We start from the raw sequence: 23,042 nt of genomic DNA, 5'->3' as shown, positions 1-23,042 counted from the left end.
AGATGTAGTTATATACCTATGGTGGTTGTTGTGGTATAGATGTAGTTATATACATATGGTGGTGGTGGTATAGATGTAGTTATATTCATATGGTGATGGTGGTATAGATGTAGTTATACATATGGTGGTGGTGGTGGTGGTATAGATGTAGTTATATACATGTGGTGGTGGTGGTATAGATGTAGTTAAATACATATGTTGGTGGTGGTGGTGGTATAGATGTAGTTGAATACATATGGTGGTATAGATGTAGTTGTATACATATGGTGGTGGTGGTGGTATAGATGTAGTTATATACATATGGTGGTGGTGGTATTGATGTAGTTATATACATATGGTGGTGGTGGTGGTGGTATAGATGTAGTTATATACATATGGTGGCGGTGGTGGTATAGATGTAGTTATATACATGGTGGTGGTATAGATGTAGTTATATACATATGGTGGTGGTGGTATAGATGTAGTTATATACATATGGTGGTGGTGGTATAGATGTTATATACATATGGTGATGGTGGTATAGATGTAGTTATATACATGGTGGTGGTGGTGGTATAGAAGTAGTTATATACATACGTGACTAACTGACTGATGTTTCAGGTCTACGTGACTAACTGACTCTGTTTCAGGTCTACGTGACTAACTGACTCTGATGTTTCAGGTCTACGTGACTAACTGACTCTGATGTTTCAGGTCTACGTGACTAACTGACTCTGATGTTTCAGGTCTACGTGACTAACTGACTCTGATGTTTCAGGTCTACGTGACTAACTGACTCTGATGTTTCAGGTCTACGTGACTAACTGACTCTGATGTTTCAGGTCTACGTGACTGACTCTGATGTTTCAGGTCTACGTGACTAACTGACTGATGTTTCAGGTCTACGTGACTAACTGACTCTGTTTCAGGTCTACGTGACTAACTGACTGATGTTTCAGGTCTACGTGACTAACTGACTGATGTCTCAGGTCTACGTGACTAACTGACTCTGATGTCTCAGGTCTACGTGACTAACTGACTCTGATGTCTCAGGTCTACGTGACTAACTGACTCTGATGTTTCAGGTCTACGTGACTAACTGACTCTGTTTCAGGTCTATGTGACTGACTCTGTTTCAGGTCTACGTGACTAACTGACTTCTGTTTCAGGTCTACGTGACTAACTGACTCTGATGTTTCAGGTCTACGTGACTAACTGACTCTGATGTTTCAGGTCTACGTGACTGACTGATGTCTCAGGTCTACGTGACTAACTGACTCTGATGTTTCAGGTCTACGTGACTAACTGACTGATGTTTCAAGTCTACGTGACTAACTGACTGATGTCTCAAGTCTACGTGACTAACTGACTGATGTCTCAGGTCTACGTGACTAACTGACTGATGTCTCAGGTCTACGTGACTAGCTGACTGATGTTTCAGGTCTACGTGACTAACTGACTGATGTTTCAGGTCTACGTGACTAACTGACTGATGTTTCAGGTCTACGTGACTAACTGACTGATGTTTCAGGTCTACGTGACTAACTGACTCTGTTTCAGGTCTACGTGACTAACTGACTCTGTTTCAGGTCTACAAGACTAACTGACTCTGTTTCAGGTCTACGTGACTAACTGACTCTGTTTCAGGTCTACGTGACTAACTGACTGATGTTTCAGGTCTACGTGACTAACTGACTCTGATGTTTCAGGTCTACGTGAATAACTGACTTTCTGTGCTCTGCAGGTCTACGTGACTGACTCTGTTTCAGGTCTACGTGACTAACCGACTGTGCTCTGCAGGTCTATGTGACTGACTGTGTGCTCTGCAGGTCTACGTGACTGACTGATGTTTCAGGTCTACATGACTAACTGACTCTGATGTTTCAGGTCTACATGACTAACTGACTCTCTGTGCTCTGCAGGTCTACGTGCAGCTGGCGGAGGATGATAAGGTGCGCTATAAGAATGAGATGAAGTCCTGGGAGGAACACATGATGGATATCGGACGGGAGGACCTGATCAGACGGAAAGAGACCCACAAGGACAAAACGGCTACTAAAGGAGGCAAACAGAAATCCAAAATGAAAGTGGTGAAGACTAAATCTGTAGGAGCTACGACAGCGAGGAGCGGGAAAAAGGCCTGAGTTGTTCTGGAGAGGAGGGGTGCCGTTATAAAGGCAAGGTACCGTCCCAAAATTGTTTTATTTTGTTTATCAGTTGTCCATAGTCATATCAATGCTCCTAGAGCCTCAAACTGTGAAAGAACCTTCATCCGTCTGGGAAAGATCATGAGACATTCTCAACTGACCGTCAGAATGAGAATTCACTGTTAACTATCATAAAGCAGTGCTTTTTCTAGTAGGAAAATATGAATTATGTCGAAGTTAAGTTCCTGTAAACAGGGCCACGTTCTGTATCTACTGTCTCTATACATTACGTACTGTACAGGCTAGTCTATACTAGATATAGTCTTTGTTAAGATAATTGCCGGCTGAGTGTTGACATACCAGTTACTTTGTTTGTAGACTATTCGTTTTTACCTGCGTAAAAAGTTGGCTCATGTTTTGTATCTAATCTTTATTAAATAAACATTTACGTACATTTAAAATAAAAAAAAGAACACTTCATATTATACACAATGTTTATACAGTGAAAACAAATTGGGAGGAAATCGACAAGGTACATAAACACTGTATGATGAAAGTAAACTATGTACAATATCTACACATTAATGCTCCCATCGTATAATAAAACTGAACAATATCTACACATTAATGCTGAACAAGGTGAACTGTATATAAGTCAGAGATGTGCTGAGTGATTCGGTGATGGCTCCTGTAGCAGAGCCTGGAAGTCTGGAGAGCAGACCAGCTTGGGTTAGGGTTAGAGTTAGGGGTTAGGGTTAAGGGTTAGGGGTTAGGTTTTAGAGTTAGGAAGTCTGGAGAGTGGTCCGGTGATGGCTCCTGTAGCAGAGCCTGGAAGTCTGGAGAGCAGACCAGCTTGTGTTTGACGTTCCCCAGGATACTCATGTCTCCAGTCGGGCCCTCAGACAGACGCACAGACACCAGTTGCTGTGGGAGAAATAACAGATGATTTAGCCCCTTATTGTCTGACCCTAAGACATTGTCTGCACATCCTGGATCACAGTGAATCAGGACTACGTGGTTCTTTAGGACTACCGTAAATTCCGGACTATAAGCCGCAACTTTTTTCCCAGGCTTTGAACCTCGCGGCTTAAACAATGACGTGGCTAATATATGGATTTTTCCCGCTTTCAATTTTTTTTCTCTCCAAAAAAACACATTCTGTGACGTGCTCAGTTTTTTGGCGGCATGAAGCTTTCATTTAGACCAATTAAATTGCCGAACGGGTTAAGGTAAACAACTTTTTTGTTTACTGTTTAGATTAAATCGAGCGCTCTCAAACTTCCCATCATTCTGATTACGGTAGTCATTTTGTCACCCTCATCATGGCAAAGACACGGAGAAATGCATATGATGCAGCTTTCAAGTTGAAGGCGATTGATCTGGCTGTTGGAAAAGGAAATAGAGCTGCTGCACGGGAGCTTGGTCTTAATGAGTCGATGATAAGACGTTGGAAACAGCAGTGTGAGGAATTGACTCAGTGCAAAAAGACAACTAAAGCTTACTGCTAATTTTTTATTTTTTGTTACAAGCCGTGTTTCGTTAAAGCCTATTTTTGTTACAAGCCGTGTTTCGTTAAAGCCTGTGTAAAGTTAATTTGTTTCAATGTAACGGTAGACACCTGCGGCTTATAGACGTGCGGCTTATTTATGTTCAAAAAAATAAATACATAATAATTCAGTGGGTGCGGCTTATATTCGGGTGCGCTTAATAGTCCGGAAATTACGGTAAACACATCCTGGACTACAGGACTACGTGGTTCTTTAGGACTAAACACATCCTGGATCACAGTGATACAGGACTACATGGTTCTTTAGGACTAAACACATCCTGGATCACAGTGAATCAGGACTATGTGGTTGTTTAGGACTAAACACATCCTGGACTACAGGACTACGTGGTTCTTTAGGACTAAACACATCCTGGATCACAGTGATACAGGACTACATGGTTCTTTAGGACTAAACACATCCTGGATCACAGTGAATCAGGACTACGTGGTTCTTTAGGACTAAACACATCCTGGATCACAGTGAATCAGGACTAAACACATCCTGGATCACAGTGAATCAGGACTGTGGTTCTTTAGGACTAAACACATCCTGGATCACAGTGCTACAGGACTATGTGGTTCTTTAGGACTAAACACATCCTGGACTACAGGACTATGTGGTTCTTTAGGACTAAACACATCCTGGACTACATGGTTCTTTAGGACTAAAAACATCCTGGATCACAGTGAATCAGGACTACATGGTTCTTTAGGACTAAACACATCCTGGATCACAGGACTATGTGGTTCTTTAGGACTAAACACATCCTGGACTACATGGTTCTTTAGGACTAAAAACATCCTGGATCACAGTGAATCAGGACTACATTGTTCTTTAGGACTAAACACATCCTGGATCACAGTGATGCAGGACTACGTGGTTCTTTAGGACTAAACGCATCCTGGATCACAGTGAATCAGGACTATGTGGTTCTTTAGGACTAAACACATCCTGGACTACAGGACTACATGGTTCTTTAGGACTAAACACATCCTGGATCACAGTGAATCAGGACTATGTGGTTCTTTAGGACTAAACACATCCTGGACTACAGGACTACATGGTTCTTTAGGACTAAACACATCCTGGATCACAGTGCTACAGGACTATGTGGTTCTTTAGGACTAAACACATCCTGGACTACAGGACTACGTGGTTCTTTAGGACTGAACACATCCTGGACTATATGGTTCTTTAGGACTAAACACATCCTGGATCACAGTGAATCAGGACTATATGGTTCTTTAGGACTAAACACATCCTGGATCACAGTGAATCAGGACTACGTTGTTCTTTAGTACTAAACACATCCTGGATCACAGTGAATCAAGACAACTAAAGCTTACTGCTAATTTTTTATTTTTTGTTACAAGCCGTGTTTCGTTAAAGCCTATTTTTGTTACAAGCCGTGTTTCGTTAAAGCCTATTTATTTTTGTTACAAGCCGTGTTTCGTTAAAGCCTGTGTAAAGTTAATTTGTTTCAATGTACCGGTAGGCACCTGCGGCTTATAGACGTGCGGCTTATTTATGTTCAAAAAAATAAATACATAATAATTCAGTGGGTGCGGCTTATATTCGGGTGCGCTTAATAGTCCGGAAATTACGGTAAACACATCCTGGACTACAGGACTACGTGGTTCTTTAGGACTAAACACATCCTGGATCACAGTGATACAGGACTACATGGTTCTTTAGGACTAAACACATCCTGGATCACAGTGAATCAGGACTATGTGGTTGTTTAGGACTAAACACATCCTGGACTACAGGACTACGTGGTTCTTTAGGACTAAACACATCCTGGATCACAGTGATACAGGACTACATGGTTCTTTAGGACTAAACACATCCTGGATCACAGTGAATCAGGACTACGTGGTTCTTTAGGACTAAACACATCCTGGATCACAGTGAATCAGGACTAAACACATCCTGGATCACAGTGAATCAGGACTGTGGTTCTTTAGGACTAAACACATCCTGGATCACAGTGCTACAGGACTATGTGGTTCTTTAGGACTAAACACATCCTGGACTACAGGACTATGTGGTTCTTTAGGACTAAACACATCCTGGACTACATGGTTCTTTAGGACTAAAAACATCCTGGATCACAGTGAATCAGGACTACATGGTTCTTTAGGACTAAACACATCCTGGATCACAGGACTATGTGGTTCTTTAGGACTAAACACATCCTGGACTACATGGTTCTTTAGGACTAAAAACATCCTGGATCACAGTGAATCAGGACTACATTGTTCTTTAGGACTAAACACATCCTGGATCACAGTGATGCAGGACTACGTGGTTCTTTAGGACTAAACACATCCTGGACTACATGGTTCTTTAGGACTAAACGCATCCTGGATCACAGTGAATCAGGACTATGTGGTTCTTTAGGACTAAACACATCCTGGACTACAGGACTACATGGTTCTTTAGGACTAAACACATCCTGGATCACAGTGCTACAGGACTATGTGGTTCTTTAGGACTAAACACATCCTGGACTACAGGACTACGTGGTTCTTTAGGACTGAACACATCCTGGACTATATGGTTCTTTAGGACTAAACACATCCTGGATCACAGTGAATCAGGACTACGTTGTTCTTTAGTACTAAACACATCCTGGATCACAGTGAATCAGGACTACGTTGTTCTTTAGGACTAAACACATCCTGGATCACAGTGAATCAGGACTAAACACATCCTGGATCACAGTGAATCAGGACTATGTGGTTCTTTAGGACTAAACACATCCTGGACTACAGCACTACATGGTTCTTTGGGACTAAACACATCCTGGATCACAGTGCTACAGGACTATGTGGTTCTTTAGGACTAAACACATCCTGGACTACAGGACTACGTGGTTCTTTAGGACTAAACACATCCTGAACTATATGGTTCTTTAGGACTAAACACATCCTGGATCACAGTGAATCAGGACTAAACACATCCTGGATCACAGTGAATCAGGACTATGTTGTTCTTTAGGACTAAACACATCCTGGACTACATGGTTCTTTAGGACTAAACACATCCTGGATCACAGTGAATCAGGACTATGTGGTTCTTTAGGACTAAACAGGAGAACTAGACTGTTAGGTACCTGTTCTAAAGGGGAAGGCCGTTCCCTCTGGGACGTCCATGGTGATGTTTCTCAACACCATCTAACCCTGTAATATGTCTATTATAATAACGGACCTGTTCTAAAGGGGAAGGCCGTTCCCTCTGAGACGTCCATGGTGATGTTTCTCAACACCATCTAACCCTGTAATATGTCTGTTATATTAACGGACCTGTTCTAAACGGGAAGGCCGTTCCCTCTGGGCCGTCCATGGTGATGTTTCTCAACACCATCTAACCCTGTAATATGTCTATTATATTAACGGACCTGTTCTAAAGGGGAAGGCCGTTCATAGTGATGTGTCTATTATATTAACGGACCTGTAGGAAAGAGAAGGCAGCTCCCTCTGATACGTCCATAGTGATGTCTCCCAGCACCAGCTGCACCTTGCCAGACTTCCTGATCTGTAGTTTACCCAGAAACCCCTCTGTGAACTCTGACAGGACAGGAACATCTTGACCAGCAGGGTCCTGAGGAAGAACATGGCCTTTAGGGTTAGGAGAACTCTGACTGGATGGGAACGCTGTCTCTAGCAGGGTCCTGTGGAAGAACATGGCCTTTAGGGTTAGGAGAACTCTGACCGGATGGGAACGCTGTCTCTAGCAGGGTCCTGTGGAAGAACATGGCCTTTAGGGTTAGGAGAACTCTGACCGGATGGGAACGCTGTCTCTAGCAGGGTCCTGAGGAAGAACATGGCCTTTAGGGTCAGGGGTTAGGAGAACTCTGACTGGATGGGAACGCTGTCTCTAGCAGGGTCCTGAGGAAGAACATGGCCTTTAGGGTCAGGGGTTAGGAGAACTCTGACTGGATGGGAACGCTGTCTCTAGCAGGGTCCTGAGGAAGAAGATGGAATACAACAAATATAGACCTTAGCGTGAAATGCTTCTCTGTTAGAATGAAGTGGACGGTAGAAAATAAGGATAGAATGTGGTCATTACTCACTGGTGCTTTATTGTGAGAGGAGCGCTTGCCGTCGGACTTGAAGTCTTTTTTAGCATTTTTTTCTGGGGCTGTGATTGGCTGGCCGGTGGCTGTGGTTGGCTGGCCAGGGACGGAGGCTGTGGTTGGCTGGCCAGGGATAGTATCAGGTAGCTGGATGAACAGAAACTCTTCTGTCTCTGAAACCGTCAGCTGGTGGAACAGCTCTGCTACAGAGGGCTGGTCTGGGCTCAGGACACCCTGGCCTGGTCTATACTGAGGGATCTGGTCTGGGCTCAGGACCCCCTGGCCTGGTCCGTACTGAGGTCCTGCTCCATGCTGAAGGGCCAGGTGTGGGTTAGTAGTAGCAGGAGCTCTGAATGCTGTAGGGCAACAAACACAGGACCATCAGCTACCTGGGAACCCGTTTGGATTGACAAGACTGAAACGCATGTATCATGTGTTTATGTATTGAGTCTGTGCACCTCCATATATCCTCCATGTATGTGCATGTCTAACTGTCTACATCCAGGGCCTTCAGGAAACACCCCTTTGACTTATTCCTAATTTTGTTGTTACAGCCTGAATTTAAAATGGATTACATTGAGATTGTGTCACTAGCCTACACTCAATACCCCATAATGTCAAAAATTGAATTATGTTTGTAGAAATTAACAAATTAAAAATGAAAAGCTGAAATGTCAAGAGTGAATAAGTTTTCAAGCCTGAATGAGTTCAGGAGTAAAATGTGCTGAACAATGGACTACCCCGTTGTCTCTGCCGATGTGCTGTTTGTTGTTATTTTCTCTCTTTTACTGTTAACAGTTTAATCAAACTCTGGCTTTAACAAGTTTACCAACGTCCTAGTTTTGTCCTCCCTCTACTTTCTTCCAAAAGCGTCCGGGTTGGAAACGTTTAATCTGGCATGGATCTGCAGGACCTCCAACAGACGGAAAAGCTGAGTAACGCGATGCCTTCTCACTGCAGTCGCTGTCCTCGGAATATACAGGAGGATCGCTGGGTTGTGAACCCTGCTTCAGATGCGATAGTTAGGCCGAGGGCAATTAAAGGGTAGGAAAGGAGGATGGTGTCTGTACCACCAGGAAATACAGGTAGTTAATGTTAATGTTAATCCCCCTGCACAGTCAGGCAACAACATGGATTCTGGAAAGAAATGCTGTCCACATGCTCAACCGGTCGCTCATTCAGCCGGTTAGAAACATTTCAACCAGTTTTCCCCACTAAGCAACGAGTCAGTCAGAGCCTGAGCCTTCCCAGGTGTCTCCTCCACCGTTACGGGGTCTGAGCCGCCGGAGTCTCCCCACCATTAGCTCTGACAAATTGACCTAGTCATTGGTGACTCCATTACCCCGTTGGCGACTCATTACCCGCAGTATTAGACTTAAAACGAATCATCCAGCGATCATACACTGTTTACCAGGGGGCAGGGCTACCGACGTTAAGGCTAATCTGAAGATGGTGCTGGCTAAAGCTAAAACCGGCGAGTGTAGAGAGAATAGGGACATTGTTATCCACGTCGGCACCAACGATGTTAGGATGAACGGCAGAGAGTCTCTGGCCCCCTCCCAGTTAGGGGGAGTGATGAGCTCTACGGCAGAGAGTCTCTGGCCCCCTCCCAGTTAGGGGGAGTGATGAGCTCTACGGCAGAGAGTCTCTGGCCCCCTCCCAGTTATGGGGAGTGATGAGCTCTACAGCAGAGTCTCTGGCCCCCTCCCAGTTAGGGGGAGTGATGAGCTCTACAGCAGAGAGTCTCTGGCCCCCTCCCAGTTAGGGGGAGTGATGAGCTCTACAGCGGATCTCTGGCCCCCTCCCAGTTAGGGGGAGTGATGAGCTCTACAGCAGAGAGTCTCTGGCCCCCTCCCAGTTAGGGGGAGTGATGAGCTCTACAGCAGTCACACAACTCAATCACTTGTTAAACTGTTTCCTGTTTCCTCCCAAAAGGTAGAATTTGTAGATAATTGGCCCTCTTTCTGGCTCACCCACAAACAGGACCAAGCCTGACCTGTTGAGGAGTGATGGACTCCATCCTAGCTGGAGGGGTGCTCTCATCTTATCTATGAACATAGACAGGGCTCTAACTCCACAATGAGAGAGGGTGCAGGCCAGGCAGCAGGCCAGGGTGCAGGCCAGGCAGCAGGGTGCAGGCCAGGCAGCAGGGTGCAGGCCAGGCAGCAGGGTGCAGGCCAGCTTAGTAGAGTCTGCCACTAGCAGATTCAGTAGCCATTGTGTCGTCACTCTCAACGGATCATTAGAAAATGGTGAATCGTTGAAAGTCGTTGCTATTGGAAAGCTCTCATTATTAAAGATGTAGTTTAAGTATAACTCTGACTGCTGTGAAAGGTTCGTCTCTCCTAATTTGATAATACAGAAATAAACCACCACAGGCACTAAATACAGCTGCTAGAATCTTGACTCGAACTGTCAAATTAGATCATTATTCCAGTGCTAGCCTCTACACTGGCTTCCTGTTAAGGATAAGGCTGAATTTCAAGGTTTTACTGTTAACCCACAAAGCAATACATAGACTTGCTCCTACCCATCTCTCTGATTTGGTCCTGCTGTACCTACACGTACGCTACGGTCACAAGACGCAGGCCTCCTAATTGTCCCTAGAATTTCTAAGCAAACAGCTGGAGGCAGGGCTTTCTCCTATAGAGCTCAATTTTTATGGAATGGTCTGCCTATCCATGTGAGAGATGCAGACTCGGTCTCAACCTTTAAGTCTTTACTGAAGACTCATCTCTTCAGTAGGTCCTATGATTGAGTGTAGTCTGGCCCAGGGGTGCGAAGGTGAACGGCAAGGCACTGGAACGACGAACCACCCTTGCTATCTCTGCCTGGCTGTCTCCCCTCTCTCCACTGGGATTCTCTGCCTCTGACCCTATTACGGGGACTGAGTCACTGGCTTGCTAGTGCTCTCCCATGTTGTCCCTAGGAGGGCAGCATCGCATCTTGCAAGGCTTTTTTCACTAAACTTGAGTGGGTTGAGTCACTGACATGATCTTCCTCTCCGGTCTTGGGTGACAGCTTTGTGGGCTCCACCTTGTCTCAGGGTAGTACGTTGGTGGTCTGTTGATGTCCCTCTGATGTTGGGGGGGGCTGTGTTTTGGCAAAGTGGGTGGGGTTATATCCTGCCTGGTTGCCCCCCTCAGTCCCCAGTGTCGGGGGGCTAGTGTCAGTCTGTCCTATCCTGTCTTCTCTGGTGTCCTGTGTGATCTTAAGTATGCTCCCTCTACTTCCGCCATCTCTCTCTGCCCCAGGACCATGCCTGACAACTCCTGGCTGTCCCCACTCCCCCAGGCCGTGCTGCTGATCCAGTTTCCGCTGTTCTGCCTGCGGCTATGGAACCCTGACCTGTTCACGGACGTGCTACCTTTTCCCAGACCTGCGGTTTCCTGTCTCTCTCTACCGTACCTGCAGTCTCGACTAGAGGTCCACCGATTGGGATTTTTCAACAACGATGCCGATTATTGGAGGACCAGAAAAAGCCGCTACCAATTAATCGGTCGATTTTTATTTATTGATATATATATATATGTATATGTAATAATGACAATTACAACAATACTGAATGAACAATGAACACAATACATCAATAAGATCTATTTAGTCTCAAATAAATAATGAAACATGTTCAATTTGGTTTAAATAATGCAAAAACAAAGTGTTGGAGAAGAAAGTAAAAGTGCAATAAGTGCCATGTAAAAAAGCTAATGTTTAAGTTCCTTGCTCAGAACATATGAAAGCTGGTGGTTCCTTTTAACATGAGTCTCCAAAATTCCCAGCTAAGAAGTTTTAGGTTGTTGTTATTATAGGACTATTTCTCTCTATACCATTTGTATACCTTTGACTATTGGATGTTCTAGTAGGTACTTTAGTATTGCCAGCCTAATCTCGGGAGTTGATAGGCTTGAAGTCATAAACAGAGCAATGAGAGCTGCTGGCAAACGAACTAAAGTGCTGTTTGAATGAATGCTTACGAGCCTGCTGCTGCCTACCACCGCTCAGTCAGCCTGCTCTATCAAATCATAGACTTAATTATAATATAATAACACATTAGAAATACGAGCCTTAGGTCATTTAATATGGTCAAATCCGTCAACAAAACATTTATTATTTCAGTGAAATACGGAACCGTTCCGTATTTATCTAACGGGTGGCATCCATAAGTCTAAATATTCCTGTTACATTGCACAACCTTCAATGTTATGTCATAATTACGTAAAATTCTGGCAAATTAGTTTCCAACGAGCCAGGCGGCCCAAACTGTTGCATATACCCTGACTGCGTGCAATGAACGCAAGAGAAGTGACACAATTTCCCTACTTTAATATTGCCTGCTAACCTGGATTTCTTTTAGCTAAATATGCAGGTTTAAAAATATATACTTCTGTGTATTGATTTTAAGAAAGGCATTGATGGTTAGGTACAGTCGTGCAACGATTGTGCTTTTTTTGCAAATGCGCTTTTGTTAAATCATCCCCCGTTTGGCGAAGTCGGCTGTCTTTGTTAGGAAGAAATAGTCTTCACACAGTTCGCAACGAGCCAGGCGACCCAAACTGCTGCATATACCCTGACTCTGTTGCACAGAACGCAAGAGAAGTGACACAATTTCCCTAGTTAAAAGAAATTCAAGTTAGCAGGCAATATTAACTAAATATGCAGGTTTAAAAATATATACTTGTGTATTGATTTTAAGAAAGGCGTTGATGTTTATGGTTAGGTACACATTGGTGCAACGACAGTGTTTTTTTTTTTATGTGAATGCGCTTGTTACCCATTTTGCGAAGTAGGCTGTGATTCAATGATAAATTAACAGGCACCGCATCGATTATATGCAATGCAGGACAAGCTACATAAACTCGTAATATCATAAACCATGTGTAGTTAACTAGTGATTTATGTTAAGATTGATTGTTTTTTATAATATACGTTTAATGCTAGCTAGCACCTTACCTTGGCTCCTTGCTGCACTCGCATAACAGGTAGTCAGCCTGCCACGCAGTCTCCTCGTGGAGTGCAATGATCGGTGTCCAAAAATGGCGATTACCGATTGTTATGAAAACTTGAAATCGGCCCTAATTAATCGGTCAACCTCTGAATGCTCCGCTATGAAAAGTCAACTGACATTTACTCCTGAGGTGCTGACCTGTTGCACCCTCTACAACCACGGGGATTATTATCATTTACCTGAGGTGCTGACCTGTTGCACCCTCTACAACCACGGGGATTATTATAATTTACCTGAGGTGCTGACCTGTTGCTCCCTCTACAACCACTGTGATTATTATCATTTACTCCTGAGGTGCTGACCTGTTGCTCCCTCTACAACCACTGGGATTATTATCATTTACTCCTGATGTGCTGACCTGTTGCTCCCTCTACAACCACTGATTTGACCCTGCTGGTCATCTATGATCATCTTGAAGAACAATCTAGCCTTAATGGAGGCTGTCACCAACATTCAGTGGAAAATACAATTTACACATTCTTCTCTACAAAGTCTACACTGCACAGGCACTCTGGCCGCTAGAGAACTAAACAGATTTCGGAGGCTGTCACCAACATTCAGTGGAAAATACAATTTACACATTCTTCTCTACAAAGTCTACACTGCACAGGCACTCTGGCCGCTAGAGAACACTGCTGTGCTGGTAATATGACTTTCCCAATTTACACCTTTTATCTCTACCTGCACAGCCAGAATAGGATCGCGTTTCTTCCTAGGCTCCTGCCTTTCTAGGGAGTTTTTCCTAGCCACCGTGCTTCTACATCTGCATTGCTTGCTGTTTGGGGTTTTAGACTGGGTTTCTGTACAGCACTTTGAGACATCTGCTGATGCAAAAAGGGCTTTATAAATAAAGTTGATTGGACTCAGTGTAATAGTCGAATATTGTTTAACATGATTTTTGAATGACTACCTCATCTCTGTACCCCACACATACAATAATATGGAAGGTCCCTCAGTCGAGCAGGGAATTTCAACCACAATGACCAATGAGGTTTTCCAATGCCTCAAAGGGTACCTATTGGTAGATGGGTAAAAATGTAAAAAAACAGACATTGAATATCTGAGCATGGTGAAGTTATTAATTACACTTTGGATGGTGTATCAATACACCCAGTCACTACACAGATACAGGCGTCCTTTCTAACTTAGTTGCTGGGGATGAAGGAAACCACTTGGATTTCACCATGAGGCCAATGGTAACTTTTTAAAACAGTTAGAGTTTAATGGCTGATAGTCGACCTGACGATGGATCAACAACATGTAGTTACTCCACAATGTGAAAATATTGTACAATCCAGGTGTGCAAAGCTCTTAGAATCACCTTTGGCAGTGGGTGAGTGTCTAATATGTATTGACTCAAGGGTGTGAATACTTATGTAAATTTGATATTTCTATTTAATTTGATACATTTTGAAATCTAAAAATGATTTTAATCCATTTTGAATAAAGGCTGTAACACAATGTGGAATAAGTCGAGGGGTATGAATACTTTTTGAAGGCACTGTATATACTTACATGGAGTTGTTGCCTCTGTTATCAGGAAGTTTCTGGATTGATACAGTGGCAGTTGAATCGGCTTGTTCTTGGCATCATTTTTCAAACCAGGATCATCTAAAAACTACATGGGGGGGGGGGGGGAAAGTGTGCGGTTTAAATAAATATATGTATTTCAACCAGGGGTTGGAACTGGTTCGTGGAAATAATGAAATGTTTCTATGAACAGAACCAGAACCGTGAATGAAAGTGATCTATACTGTTCCGGAACAGAACTGTTACGTTAAACACATGGGAACCAGTTAATAACGTTATCCCTCTGTCAATCAGAAACTTCTTCCAGCGTCTGCCTGCCAGCTAAAAATCGTTGCCATTGTGTGTGCGTGTAGGCTACCTGCCCCTCGCCCTCCAAAGCATTGCTGTAACCTACTGACGTTACAAGCATGATTCAGAAGATGCGGGGAGAGATTTTTAATTAGCGAAGAATGGATTCACTTTTTCAATGCTAGTTAGGGATATTATAGTTATCACATTGGGTTTATTAACTACAGAAAGGTAAGATGTGATTTGCATTCTGGTGCCGCTCTGCACACACAAGCTTGTTAACTAGCTAGCTTCTCTGGTCCAATGTTAAACCAACTCTGAAGATCAAAGACATTCAAAGTTCCTCCAGAAGCCGCTCCTCTGTAGGTATAATTCTGTGGCCCTAATTCAAAATTTCAGTTGCATCTCACGCCCGACTAGTCTTTCTATCACACATGTAAACAACTCACTGAGCTATAGCGTTCCAGCTCCATAACAAGTTGCTCTACCTGCACTGCAGGATTGGTGAAGTTGGTTTAAACAAGCTGCTCTACCTGCACTGCAGGATTGGTGAAGTTGGTTTAAACAAGCTGCTCTACAGCACCGCAGGATTGGTGAAGTTGGTTTAAACAAGCTGCTCTACTGCACTGCATGATTGGTGAAGTTGGTTTAAAAAGGAACGATATAAACCGGTACTTTTCTTTGGTTCGGAACTTTTATTTTGCTGGTCAGAACACAATGGGACTAGTCATTAAGGCTGTGTTACTTTAGGTTGACTAGTCAATAAGGCTGTGTTACTTTAGGTTGACTAGTCATTAAGGCTGTGTGTTTTACTTTAGGTTGACTAGTCATTAAGGCTGTGTGTTTTACTTTAGGTTGACTAGTCATTAAGGCTGTGTTACTATAGGTTGACTAGTTATTAAGGCTGTGTTACTATAGGTTGACTAGTCATTAAGGCTGTGTGTTTTACTTTAGGTTGACTAGTCATTAAGGCTGTGCTACTATAGGTTGACTAGTCATTAAGGCTATTTTACTTTAGGTTGACTAGTCATTAAGGCTGTGTTACTTTAGGTTGACTAGTCATTAAGGATGTGTTACTTTAGGTTGACTAGTCATTAAGGCTGTTACTTTAGGTTGACTAGTCATTAAGGCTGTGTTACTTTAGGTTGACTAGTCATTAAGGCTGTGTTACTTTAGGTTGACTAGTCATTAAGGCTGTGTTACTATAGGTTGACTAGTCATTAAGGCTGTGTGTTTTACTTTAGTTTGACTAGTCATTAAGGCTGTGTTATTATAGGTTGACTAGTCATTAAGGCTGTGTGTTTTACTTTAGGTTGACTAGTCATTAAGGCTGTTTTACTTTAGGTTGACTAGTCATTAAGGCTGTGTTACTTTAGGTTGACTAGTCATTAAGGATGTGTTACTTTAGGTTGACTAGTCATTAAGGATGTGTTACTTTAGGTTGACTAGTCATTAAGGCTGTGTTACTTTAGGTTGACTAGTCATTAAGGCTGTGTTACTATAGGTTGACTAGTCATTAAGGCTGTGTGTTTTACTTTAGGTTGACTAGTCATTAAGGCTGTGTTACTATAGGTTGACTAGTCATTAAGGCTGTGTGTGTTACTTTAGGTTGACTAGTCATTAAGGCTGTGTTACTATAGGTTGACTAGTCATTAAGGCTGTGTGTGTTACTTTAGGTTGACTAGTCATTAAGGCTGTGTTACTTTAGGTTGACTAGTCATTAAGGCTGTGTGTGTTACTTTAGGTTGACTAGTCATTAAGGCTGTGTGTGTTACTTTAGGTTGAATGGTCATTAAGGCTGTGTGTGTTACTTTAGGTTGACTGGTCATTAAGGCTGTGTGTGTTACTTTAGGTTGACTGGTCATTAAGGCTGTGTTACTATAGGTTGACTAGTCATTAAGGCTGTGTTACTATAGGTTGACTAGTCATTAAGGCTGTGTGTGTTACTTTAGGTTGACTAGTCATTAAGGCTGTGTGTTTTACTTTAGGTTGACAAGTCATTAAGGCTGTGTGTGTTACTTTAGGTTGACTAGTCATTAAGGCTGTGTTACTTTAGGCTGACTAGTCATTAAGGCTGTGTTACTATAGGTTGTCTAGTCATTAAGGCTGTGTGTGTTACTTTAGGTTGACTAGTCATTGAGGCTGTGTTACTTTAGGTTGACTCGTCATTAAGGCTGTGTTACTTTAGGTTGACTCGTCATTAAGGCTGTGTTACTTTAGGTTGACTCGTCATTAAGGCTGTGTTACTTTACGTTGACAAGTCATTAAGGCTGTGTTACTTTAGGTTGACTGGTCATTAAGGCTGTGTTACTTTAGGTTGACTGGTCATTAAGGCTGTGTTACTTTAGGTTGACTGGTCATTAAGGCTGTGTTACTATAGGTTGAGTAGTCATTAAGGCTGTTACTTTAGGTTGACTAGTCATTAAGGCTGTGTTACTACAGGTTGACTAGTCATTAAGGCTGTGTTACTTTAGGTTGACTAGTCATTAAGGCTGTGTTACTATAGGTTGACTGGTCATTAAGGCTGTGTTACTTTAGGTTGACTGTAATTAAGGCTGTGTTACTATAGGTTGACTAGTAATTAAGGCTGTGTTACTATAGGTTGACTAGTCATTAAGGCTGTTACTATAGGTTGACTAGTCATTAAGGCTGTTTGTTACTTTAGGTTGACTAGTCATTAAGGCTGTTTGTTACTTTAGGTTGACTAGTCATTAAGGCTGTGTTACTTTAGGTTGACTAGTCATTAAGGCTGTGTGTGTTACTTTAGGTTGACTAGTCATTAAGGCTGTGTGTTTTACTTTAGGTTGACTAGTCATTAAGGCTGTGTGTGTTACTTTAGGTTGACTAGTCATTAAGGCTGTGTTACTTTAGGTTGACTAGTCATTAAGGCTGTGTTACTACAGGTTGACTAGTCATTAAGGCTGTGTTACTTTAGTTTGACTCGTCATTAAGGCTGTGTTACTTTAGGTTGACTGGTCATTAAGGCTGTGTTACTTTAGGTTGACTGGTCATTAAGGTTGTGTTACTTTAGGTTGACTGGTCATTAAGGCTGTGTGTGTTACTATAGGTTGACTGGTCATTAAGGCTGTGTGTGTTACTATAGGTTGACTGGTCATTAAGGCTGTGTTACTATAGGTTGACTAGTCATTAAGGCTGTTTGTTACTTTAGGTTGACTAGTCATTAAGGCTGTTTGTTACTTTAGGTTGACTAGTCATTAAGGCTGTGTGTGTTACTTTAGGTTGACTAGTCATTAAGGCTGTGTGTGTTACTATAGGTTGACTAGTCATTAAGGCTGTGTGTTTTACTTTAGGTTGACTAGTCATTAAGGCTGTGTGTTTTACTTTAGGTTGACTAGTCATTAAGGCTGTGTGTTTTACTTTAGGTTGACTAGTCATTAAGGCTGTGTGTTTTACTTTAGGTTGACTAGTAATTAAGGCTGTTACTTTAGGTTGACTAGTCATTAAGACTGTGTTACTATAGGCTGACTAGTCATTAAGGCTGTGTTACTTTAGGTTGACTAGTCATTAAGGCTGTGTTACTACAGGTTGACTAGTCATTAAGGCTGTGTTACTACAGGTTGACTAGTCATTAAGGCTGTGTTACTTTAGGTTGACTAGTCATTAAGGCTGTGTTACTATAGGTTGACTGGTCATTAAGGCTGTGTTACTTTAGGTTGACTGTAATTAAGGCTGTGTTACTATAGGTTGACTAGTAATTAAGGCTGTGTTACTATAGGTTGACTAGTCATTAAGGCTGTTACTATAGGTTGACTAGTCATTAAGGCTGTTTGTTACTTTAGGTTGACTAGTCATTAAGGCTGTTTGTTACTTTAGTTTGACTAGTCATTAAGGCTGTGTTACTTTAGGTTGACTAGTCATTAAGGCTGTGTGTGTTACTTTAGGTTGACTAGTCATTAAGGCTGTGTGTTTTACTTTAGGTTGACTAGTCATTAAGGCTGTGTGTGTTACTTTAGGTTGACTAGTCATTAAGGCTGTGTTACTTTAGGTTGACATGTCATTAAGGCTGTGTTATTTTAGGTTGACTAGTCATTAAGGCTGTGTTACTATAGGTTGACTAGTCATTAAGGCTGTGTTACTATAGGTTGACTAGTCATTGAGGCTGTGTTACTTTAGGTTGACTAGTCATTAAGGCTGTGTTACTTTAGTTTGACTCGTCATTAAGGCTGTGTTACTTTAGGTTGACTAGTCATTAAGGCTGTGTTACTATAGGTTGACTGGTCATTAAGGCTGTGTTACTTTAGGTTGACTGGTCATTAAGGCTGTGTTACTTTAGGTTGACTGGTCATTAAGGCTGTGTGTGTTACTATAGGTTGACTGGTCATTAAGGCTGTGTTACTATAGGTTGACTAGTCATTAAGGCTGTTACTTTAGGTTGACTAGTCATTAAGGCTGTTTGTTACTTTAGGTTGACTAGTCATTAAGGCTGTTTGTTACTTTAGGTTGACTAGTCATTAAGGCTGTGTTACTTTAGGTTGACTAGTCACTAAGGCTGTGTGTGTTACTTTAGATTGACTAGTCACTAAGGCTGTGTGTTTTACCTTTAGGTTGACTAGTCATTAAGGCTGTGTTACTATAGGTTGTCTAGTCATTAAGGCTGTGTTACTTTAGGTTGACTAGTCATTAAGGCTGTGTTACTTTAGGTTGACTAGTCATTAAGGCTGTGTTACTTTAGGTTGACTAGTAAATAAGGCTGTGTTACTTTAGGTTGACTAGTCATTAAGGCTGTGTTACTTTAGGTTGACTAGTCATTAAGGCTGTGTGTGTTACTTTAGGTTGACTAGTCATTAAGGCTGTGTGTGTTACTTTAGGTTGAATGGTCATTAAGGCTGTGTGTGTTACTTTAGGTTGACTGGTCATTAAGGCTGTGTGTGTTACTTTAGGTTGACTGTAATTAAGGCTGTGTTACTATAGGTTGACTAGTAATTAAGGCTGTGTTACTATAGGTTGACTAGTCATTAAGGCTGTTACTTTAGGTTGACTAGTCATTCAGGCTGTTTGTTACTTTAGGTTGACTAGTCATTAAGGCTGTGTGTGTTACTTTAGGTTGACTAGTCATTAAGGCTGTGTGTGTTACTTTAGGTTGACTAGTCATTAAGGCTGTGTGTTTTACTTTAGGTTGACTAGTCATTAAGGCTGTGTGTGTTACTTTAGGTTGACTAGTCATTAAGGCTGTGTGTGTTACTTTAGGTTGACATGTCATTAAGGCTGTGTTATTTTAGGTTGACTAGTCATTAAGGCTGTGTTACTATAGGTTGACTAGTCATTAAGGCTGTGTTACTATAGGTTGACTAGTCATTAAGGCTGTGTGTGTTACTATAGGTTGACTAGTCATTAAGGCTGTGTTACTTTAGGTTGAATAGTCATTAAGGTTGTGTGTTGTACTTTATGTTGACTAGTCATTAAGGCTGTGTTACTATAGGTTGACTAGTCATTAAGGCTGTGTGTTGTACTATTGGTTGACTAGTCATTAAGGCTGTTTTACTATAGGTTGACTAGTCATTAAGGTTGTTTTACTATAGGATGACTAGGCATTAAGGCTGTGTTACTATAGGTTGACTAGTCATTAAGGCTGTGTGTGTTACTTTAGGTTGACTAGTCATTAAGGCTTTTTTGTTTTACTTTAGGTTGACTAGTCATTAAGGCTGTGTTACTATAGGTTGTCTAGTCATTAAGGCTGTGTTACTTTAGGTTGACTAGTCATTAAGGCTGTGTTACTTTAGGTTGACTAGTCATTAAGGCTGTGTTACTTTAGGTTGACTAGTCATTAAGGCTGTGTTACTTTAGGTTGACTAGTCATTAAGGCTGTGTTACTTTAGGTTGACTAGTCATTAAGGCTGTGTGTGTTACTTTAGGTTGACTAGTCATTAAGGCTGTGTGTGTTACTTTAGGTTGAATGGTCATTAAGGCTGTGTGTGTTACTTTAGGTTGACTGGTCATTAAGGCTGTGTGTGTTACTTTAGGTTGACTGGTCATTAAGGCTGTGTTACTATAGGTTGACTAGTCATTAAGGCTGTGTTACTATAGGTTGACTAGTCATTAAGGCTGTGTGTGTTACTTTAGGTTGACTAGTCATTAAGGCTGTGTGTTTTACTTTAGGTTGACAAGTCATTAAGGCTGTGTGTGTTACTTTAGGTTGACTAGTCATTAAGGCTGTGTTACTTTAGGCTGACTAGTCATTAAGGCTGTGTTACTATAGGTTGTCTAGTCATTAAGGCTGTGTGTGTTACTCTAGGTTGACTAGTCATTGAGGCTGTGTTACTTTAGGTTGACTAGTCATTAAGGCTGTGTTACTTTAGGTTGACTCGTCATTAAGGCTGTGTTACTTTAGGTTGACTCGTCATTAAGGCTGTGTTACTTTACGTTGACAAGTCATTAAGGCTGTGTTACTTTAGGTTGACTGGTCATTAAGGCTGTGTTACTTTAGGTTGACTGGTCATTAAGGCTGTGTTACTTTAGGTTGACTGGTCATTAAGGCTGTGTTACTATAGGTTGAGTAGTCATTAAGGCTGTTACTTTAGGTTGACTAGTCATTAAGGCTGTGTTACTACAGGTTGACTAGTCATTAAGGCTGTGTTACTTTAGGTTGACTAGTCATTAAGGCTGTGTTACTATAGGTTGACTGGTCATTAAGGCTGTGTTACTTTAGGTTGACTGTAATTAAGGCTGTGTTACTATAGGTTGACTAGTCATTAAGGCTGTTACTATAGGTTGACTAGTCATTAAGGCTGTTTGTTACTTTAGGTTGACTAGTCATTAAGGCTGTTTGTTACTTTAGGTTGACTAGTCATTAAGGCTGTGTTACTTTAGGTTGACTAGTCATTAAGGCTATGTGTTTTACTTTAGGTTGACTAGTCATTAAGGCTGTGTGTGTTACTTTAGGTTGACTAGTCATTAAGGCTGTGTTACTTTAGGTTGACATGTCATTAAGGCTGTGTTATTTTAGGTTGACTAGTCATTAAGGCTGTGTTACTATAGGTTGACTAGTCATTAAGGCTGTGTTACTATAGGTTGACTAGTCATTGAGGCTGTGTTACTTTAGGTTGACTAGTCATTAAGGCTGTGTTACTTTAGTTTGACTCGTCATTAAGGCTGTGTTACTTTAGGTTGACTAGTCATTAAGGCTGTGTTACTATAGGTTGACTGGTCATTAAGGCTGTGTTACTTTAGGTTGACTGGTCATTAAGGCTGTGTTACTTTAGGTTGACTGGTCATTAAGGCTGTGTGTGTTACTATAGGTTGACTGGTCATTAAGGCTGTGTTACTATAAGTTGACTAGTCATTAAGGCTGTTACTTTAGCTTGACTAGTCATTAAGGCTGTTTGTTACTTTAGGTTGACTAGTCATTAAGGCTGTTTGTTACTTTAGGTTGACTAGTCATTAAGGCTGTGTTACTTTAGGTTGACTAGTCACTAAGGCTGTGTGTGTTACTTTAGGTTGACTAGTCATTAAGGCTGTTTGTTACTTTAGGTTGACTAGTCATTAAGGCTGTGTTACTTTAGGTTGACTAGTCACTAAGGCTGTGTGTGTTACTTTAGGTTGACTGTAATTAAGGCTGTGTTACTATAGGTTGACTAGTAATTAAGGCTGTGTTACTATAGGTTGACTAGTCATTAAGGCTGTTACTTTAGGTTGACTAGTCATTCAGGCTGTTTGTTACTTTAGGTTGACTAGTCATTAAGGCTGTGTGTGTTACTTTAGGTTGACTAGTCATTAAGGCTGTGTGTGTTACTTTAGGTTGACTAGTCATTAAGGCTGTGTGTTTTACTTTAGGTTGACTAGTCATTAAGGCTGTGTGTGTTACTTTAGGTTGACTAGTCATTAAGGCTGTGTTACTTTAGGTTGACATGTCATTAAGGCTGTGTTATTTTAGGTTGACTAGTCATTAAGGCTGTGTTACTATAGGTTGACTAGTCATTAAGGCTGTGTTACTATAGGTTGACTAGTCATTAAGGCTGTGTGTGTTACTATAGGTTGACTAGTCATTAAGGCTGTGTTACTTTAGGTTGAATAGTCATTAAGGCTGTGTGTTGTACTTTATGTTGACTAGTCATTAAGGCTGTGTTACTATAGGTTGACTAGTCATTAAGGCTGTGTGTTGTACTATTGGTTGACTAGTCATTAAGGCTGTTTTACTATAGGTTGACTAGTCATTAAGGTTGTTTTACTATAGGATGACTAGGCATTAAGGCTGTGTTACTATAGGTTGACTAGTCATTAAGGCTGTGTGTGTTACTTTAGGTTGACTAGTCATTAAGGCTGTGTGTTTTACTTTAGGTTGACTAGTCATTAAGGCTGTGTTACTATAGGTTGTCTAGTCATTAAGGCTGTGTTACTTTAGGTTGACTAGTCATTAAGGCTGTATTACTTTAGGTTGACTAGTCATTAAGGCTGTGTTACTTTAGGTTGACTAGTCATTAAGGCTGTGTTACTTTAGGTTGACT

General features: G+C 41.7%; 2 protein-coding genes across 4 annotated transcripts in view; one reads left to right on the top strand and one right to left on the bottom strand.

Moving 5' to 3' along the window:
- The window catches only part of tfam (transcription factor A, mitochondrial), a 116,442-nt gene that overhangs the window by 26,646 nt on the left and 66,754 nt on the right, over positions 1-23,042 (top strand). For 2 of the 3 annotated variants that reach the window (XM_045701247.2, XM_045701248.2), the window contains exon 7: positions 1,902-2,754. In XM_045701247.2, coding sequence (XP_045557203.1) covers positions 1,902-2,123 — 222 coding nt within the window. In that variant the 3' untranslated portion in view covers positions 2,124-2,754. Of the gene's footprint in view, positions 1-1,901; positions 2,755-23,042 lie in introns of those variants that run through there. The other variant, XM_045701246.2, reaches the window with a different exon arrangement.
- Positions 2,197-23,042, bottom strand: part of LOC106577402 (DNA-directed RNA polymerase III subunit RPC4) — a 90,030-nt gene continuing 69,184 nt past the window's right edge. The window contains 4 exon segments of the mRNA XM_014155369.3: positions 2,197-3,050; positions 7,133-7,282; positions 7,755-8,113; positions 14,278-14,380. Of these exon segments, the coding sequence (XP_014010844.2) occupies positions 2,889-3,050; positions 7,133-7,282; positions 7,755-8,113; positions 14,278-14,380 (774 nt within the window). The 3' untranslated portion in view covers positions 2,197-2,888.

Source organism: Salmo salar, chromosome 18 (assembly GCF_965601325.2).
Source record: "Salmo salar chromosome 18, fSalSal1, whole genome shotgun sequence".
Classification (NCBI taxonomy): Eukaryota; Metazoa; Chordata; class Actinopteri; order Salmoniformes; family Salmonidae; genus Salmo; species Salmo salar.
This window is presented reverse-complemented; position numbering and strand designations above follow the sequence as displayed.